Genomic DNA, 5919 nt, shown 5'->3' with positions numbered 1-5919 from the left:
CCTCTTTAAATCCCGTGAACTCCTTCGCCCAACAGGAGGAAACTCTCCATGGCAATATTCAGTCAATGTTCAAATCGCAAACACTTCCAGAAAGAGGCCAAATCCTCGGCAAACGACGAACAATCAGAGGGCAGGAAATCCGACAGCTGAGGTACCCCCCCTCCCCCCCCCGGAGCAAGGAAACGCCCAACTGGACAGATTAAGAAAATGAACATGAACAATGAACATACGTCTTGGCCCATGGAAAGTGTTGCGAATAAGCTTCCCCAGTGCCAAGCTTCAGCCATGCGAAAGTCCGGGGACGGCAGCGTGACTCGAGCAATCAGAAGCATCCAATGCCTACAAGCTGCCGGGCCAGGCGTTCCCCCTCTCCACCTGGTTTAAGCAGAGTTGGCGCGAAAACACCCTGAAGTTGTTGTTGGAGTTTGTGGATCCCTGGATAAGCTTACTTGTCCATGCGTCGGGCGTCGGTTGTCGGTCCTTAAGACGAGGATATTCCCTCCGGAAGATGACCTCACACGACGGTGCCCATCACACATCCAATTGAGGCATGTTTTCTTGCATTTGTACTCCTCAGTTCATCCACCGACAGTGTGGGTAGAAGTTGGGGAACCCTGTCATATGTTTCTTATCCTTTCGCCCTTGAATTTGAATCCGAAAGTGAAAGGATGCGACCTTTTTCTTCTCCCGCACGTCTATCTTCATCTTTCCGCCTCGCATTTCCCCACGGATCTCCTGTCTATCTGCAGTGCAATAACCTCCCTACCCATGTTCTTCCAGTCCCATCAGCCCCATCTCTTCAACCGATGACTGAGCCTCCCAATGGAGATCCTAGGAGACAAAAGCGAGTCGGGAAAGGCGAGTTCTGGCGGCCAGTCGCAAGATCCAGGCCCGTCCGCCCAAGAGAAAATCTTGCTACTCACCAAACCTATTCAACCCAAACCAACCAAGACTCGATCGAGAGCAGGTGAGTTTCAGTTTCCCCAACGCTATTGCTTCCAGTTTCCTTTCTGCTAGGTTGACAAATGTCCGTCTCTTAGGCTGCAAATACTGGTTAGTCCGCGTCCCCCTTGGTTTGGGCAGTAGACACAACTGAGTTCTAACCCATGGCCCATCTAGCCGAGACAAGGTTTGATGCCGCCGCCTCGAGTCAGCGAGCAGGCAGTTCCCCTAACACATGTTGCGTAGAGAAAGAAATGTTCCGAGGATAGGCCAGCATGTACCCGATGCCTCCAGTTCGGCGTCGAATGCATCTATGAGCCGATCAGGCCCCGGAAAAAGCGCACTACCAAGTTTACCATCCCTTCCCCCACGGCCCATAGTGCGCCCAAAGGTTCATCACGCGACGGTTTCAGTGCAGCGGCACAGGTGGCGGGTGAAAACATGGGGCCACAGCAACCTCAAGGCTCTGCAGCGACCATTAGTTCCGAGGGCGACCTCTCTTCCTCCGTGGACAATTGGGGCGCGCATGCCATGGACAGTTCGATGTCAGACTCTACCGTAACCACGTCTCCATCGATTCTGGGCTTCGACGACGGCGCGACGGGTGAGAAGAACACCTATCAGCTCGACTATCCGTCTCTCGGTTTACCCGTCTCTGTATGTGGAACGCAGTCGGAGACCATTTCCTCCCTGGCCTGGAGTCCAGGCATCAGCGAGGATCTCATGCCATGGTCACTTCTCCAGCGTGTGGGAACAGAGACAGGCGGAGGACTGACTGACTGGAACGAGATGCCCATGCCCATGCCCATGCCGGTGCCGGTGCCGGTGCCTTCGCCACTCCCTGCGCCCAACCCTACGATTCGTGGCAGCCAGACGAGCAGCACAATTTGGGTGGGTGCCACTCCGTCTGTTGCTTCTGGATGGACGCCCAATCTCCATGCACCTAATCCACCTCCCGACCCCAACGCCCTGGTGAATTACTTTGCCAACGTGGTATCTCTCGACCTCGTTCGAGACCCTGGAAGCCCCGTGACAGAAATTATCCTGCCCCTTTGTTACAGCAGTGGTATTGTCAGGGACGCCGCTTGCGCATTGGCCGGCCTACACATGGCCCGGACGAGTGTCCGAAATGATTGCGACCATGCGTTATTTCTTAGCCAGGCCCTCGTCGGACTGCCGCTTCTGGCACAGCTTGACGAGGATTGGGCTCAGGATCAAGTGTTGGCCACATTATTGCTGCTGCTGTACTACGAAGTGGTGAGCCCCCTCCTCCGTTGTTCGTTCCCTCTCACGTGCTAACAATATCGCATATGTAGCTGTCTCAAAGAAGTCCTTCGAATCTTCTTGCTCAGCATATCCAGCAAGCATGGCAGATATTGTACTCAAGGCCGTCCGTGGACACCTCGTCCTCGAGACTTTTCGACCAGGTTCGGGACTTCGATGCTCACCTTGCAGTCTCCTTTTTTCCTCCCCCCCCCCCCTTCTTTTTCTGACACCTTCCTTCGCTCAGGCATTTCGGTACTTCGACGTCATGAACTCGCTAGCGACCAGCGTAGCACCTCTCTACCCGGCCCCGACCCCGCGCCCACGCCGTTCCCAGCCCTCCTCTCCAGCAACCCCACTCTCTCCCGACTATGCGGATCCGCCTCTGGCCATTGGTCCCGCCCCTGACCTACTCCCCACCCTCCACCGTTTCGCCGAACTTATCATCCTTAAACAGGAACTCGACAATGTCAACACGGCATCCCAGACATCCAAGGCAGCCGTTCTGCGGGTCGAGTACGAAACGACCTGCCGGGCCATAGAGCAAGCCCTATCCGCCTGGGAACCGCCACTGCCACCGGGGTACACTCTCGTGAACCGCATCGTGGACGGCCCGCCCGACGCCTCCGAGACGGACGTCGCACGTGCCCGGTGTGACGCCGGACGGGCGCTGGCCTATAAACACGGCGCATTGGTCATGCTCCACCGGTTGGGCGGCACAGACACATGCACAGGCACAGGCACAGGCACGAGGACGGGGCAGAGTGAGGAAGCAGCAATGCGGCATGCGCAGTCGGCGATGTGGCACTGCGTTGCTGCTTCGACGACGGCTTGCATGCAACGACCGGGAGACGGCAGTGTCAGCGGGGCCGGGTTGCTGTGGCCGCTGCTTGTCGGGGCGTGCGAGTTGATCGAACCGCGAGATCGAGGGATGGCGAGACAGGCTTTTTCTGCCGTGGATACGGCGTTCCGCGGGTCGGTCAACCTGGGCAGGTCGTGGGAACTCGTCCTTGAAGTCTGGCGCAGGAGAGACCTGGCGGCTGTTGAGGGTGGTGGCTATCCCGGTCTAGGCTGCATGGATTGGCGCCGTGTGGCCGAAGAGATGGGCATCAGCTTGGTGCTGGGTTAATTGATCGTTGACTGTCTTCACTAGACAGCAGCATCCGACATTCAAGCTCTTTCTTTCCTGGCCACCACATTGGGGAACCATCGAGTTACAGTGACCTTTAGTATCTTCGAACTTCGAACGGCCGCCCGCATATTCGGGGCGCCGGGGGCTCGACCCAACTATTACTTCGTACAACAGATACCAAGGAAGCGAGATGTTGAATGAAGGGATCGAGGGAACGAGGCTTCTCGCCAAACCATAGGAGAGGATTCGCCTTTCGCGCTTGGTTCCAATACCTACCTCCCTTCTCAATCGCACTCACTCTCCTCCTTTTACGTCATTTACGCCTTGCCAGTCTTGTCGATTCATCTTCGTAGGTTCATCTGCTCTCAATCAGTGAGCCAGAGAGAGAGAGAGGATGCGAAAACTGCGAAAACTGCGAACCATGGCGAAAAGTTTGGCCTCTTGATATGGAGAGGAGATGACGATGCCGTGGTCGATGTTGCTCTGGAGGAGGTTCTGAAGTCGATGGCAGATGGCAGACCTCATCATATACACACGGCAGATCATTTCTCCGAATTTCCGATACATCGAGCTGGGTCGAGTCACGTTGCGCGACCCACGGACTAATCCGAATGCGGCATCGTCGGATTCGTTCTCCCGTCTCTCCAATCCCTTCGCCGAATCCACTTTGCTGGACGCCTCGGCTTCTTTCTCCTTCCATTCTTCGGAATATTATTCGGCGGGCTAGACGGACTGTCGTTTAATCGGACCATTTTTCGTGAGAGATGGGACGATATCATGGACTTGGACTCGAATCCACTCCTACAGGTCGCCTAGACATGGTGCCATATGATCAAATGCGACTCGTATTGCATTCAGTCTTGGCCAGTGAGCATGAGTCGGCTCTCTTCCTCTCGCATTCAAATGTCCCCTGACGACCAGATCATGGAGAGAACTGGAAATGCTTATCTTCAGGCTAAGAGAACACAAAAAGTATCAAATTTTCAAGTCTTCAAGTTAATTTAAACAGACCATCATGACGTCTCATCCCCTCCAAGGCAAGGTAGTCATCGTGACAGGCTCTGGCGGCGGGCTCGGTAAAGCTATTGCCGAAGCCTATCTCGCTGCCGGCGCCAAAGTCACCCTTTGCGACATTAACGACTCCCGCCTCGCCGAAACCGAGACCGAATTCAAGCAGACATACCCGGACGCTGCCTCCCGTCTTCACATCACCACCGTCGACGTCACCAACGAGGCTTCCGTCGCGGCCCTTGTCAACTCCACCGTCGAGGCTTTTGGTAGCCTCGATATCCTCGTCAACAACGCGGGTGTCATGGACACCTTCGATCCCGTTGGCGAATGCTCCAAATACACATGGGACCGTGTCCTCGGCGTCAACTTGACGGGCACATTCCTCTGTTCCAAAGCCGCTGTCAATCGATTCCTCAGCCAGGATGGCGATGAAAGGGGGGGGACGGGTGGTTTGGTCATCAACATTGGCTCGTCCGCCAGTTTCCGCGGCTTCAACGCTGGCGCGGCATACACGGCGAGCAAACACGCCATCGTGGGCCTGACGAAGAACACGGCCTCCTTCTACGGTGACCGCGGTGTCTACTGCGTCGCCCTGCTGCTTGGTGCCATGGTAACAACCAACATCTCCGAGGGATTGGCGCAGAATATGAACCGAGAGGGCTATGCCAAGATGATGGCTATCAACCCGAATCTTGACCCGGCAAACTCCAGTGTGGATGTCAAGGATGTGGCAAAATATTGCGTTTTCCTTTCTGATCGTGGCATTGCCGCCAGCTCGAACGGGGGCTGCATTGTCTTCAATCAGAATTGGCCCGCGGCTTGATCCCTGGTCACGTTTGAGAATAAGAAGTGCAAGAGACAAGGGGAGTGGGTACCCCTGGAACATTTCACCACTTGGTCTGCAACAATAGAGCTGTACTTTCAATATCAAAAAGGCGGATTGGATCTATTCAATACTAATAAGGACTGAGACGGCGGAATTCTGCCCAGACCCCAAGATACCAAGCGCGCCAACAGGGCATTGCTATGCCATAGTGCCATCCATTTTCCAACTTTCGCAACTCTCCGGGGCATTGCTATGCCATCGTGTCCGTTCTCCATTTTCGCAACTCCTCCCAAGCCAATTTTCAAACCAGGCTGATGAGAATAGTTGCATGACACTCCAAAGCTGGGACTGGGTTCTGGTCCAAGCCGAAGGACTATCAAGACACTCAAACAAGCCATGGCCCTCCAGCGTCTCCGCAAGACACCGAGAGTGGGATCCCCTGAAATGACAAGCCTTTTATTTCCGATGTTCGAGCTCCCTTAGATGCAATAAGGGCTCTTGCTCTTCTCGTTGAAGTAGCACTTGCTCTTGGGACCGCATGTCCCGCCGTACTAGATACCGCCACAGTTGTCAGTGTCGTATCCTAGCCGGGGTTTCCCAGCACCTAGAGGGAGCGGAGGGTGTATCTGGAAGGTGTTTGTTAGCAAGAGACGATATCAACTTACAACCCAGTGCCCGGCTTTATCGCAGACTTTCCAGCCTTCCTTGTCGTCAGTGCAGGAGTACTCGCCGGATTTGCATTCAT

The 5919-nt window shown here is 55.0% G+C and overlaps 2 protein-coding genes across 2 annotated transcripts; both read left to right on the top strand.

Moving 5' to 3' along the window:
- The first annotated feature begins 948 nt into the window (after positions 1–948).
- Positions 949–3776, top strand: SODALDRAFT_307467 (hypothetical protein). The gene is made up of 6 exons (XM_028609069.1): positions 949–967; positions 1041–1053; positions 1120–2199; positions 2259–2369; positions 2453–2913; positions 2959–3776. Exons 3-6 carry the CDS (start codon positions 1384–1386, stop codon positions 3332–3334), a joined length of 1764 nt encoding a protein of 587 aa, XP_028468786.1. The 5' UTR covers positions 949–967; positions 1041–1053; positions 1120–1383; the 3' UTR covers positions 3335–3776.
- A 576-nt stretch (positions 3777–4352) lies between these two features.
- Positions 4353–5171, top strand: SODALDRAFT_270857 (short chain dehydrogenase; the record flags this gene model as incomplete). The annotated part of the gene is made up of 1 exon (XM_028607739.1): positions 4353–5171. The coding sequence occupies one exon, from the start codon at positions 4353–4355 to the stop codon at positions 5169–5171; it is 819 nt and encodes a 272-aa protein (XP_028468785.1).
- Between the last annotated feature and the right edge of the window lie 748 nt (positions 5172–5919).

This window comes from Sodiomyces alkalinus, assembly GCF_003711515.1.
Source record: "Sodiomyces alkalinus F11 unplaced genomic scaffold SODALscaffold_2, whole genome shotgun sequence".
Taxonomy (NCBI): Eukaryota; Fungi; Ascomycota; class Sordariomycetes; order Glomerellales; family Plectosphaerellaceae; genus Sodiomyces; species Sodiomyces alkalinus.
This window is presented reverse-complemented; position numbering and strand designations above follow the sequence as displayed.

Coding starts and splice junctions, on each gene's coding strand:
- SODALDRAFT_307467 (XM_028609069.1), top strand. CDS start 1,384: ATGGGGCCACAGCAACCTCAAGGCTCTGCAGCGACCATTAGTTCCGAG. Junction 2,200..2,258: donor TGCTGCTGTACTACGAAGTG/GTGAGCCCCCTC, acceptor TCGCATATGTAG/CTGTCTCAAAGAAGTCCTTC. Junction 2,370..2,452: donor CCTCGAGACTTTTCGACCAG/GTTCGGGACTTC, acceptor TCCTTCGCTCAG/GCATTTCGGTACTTCGACGT.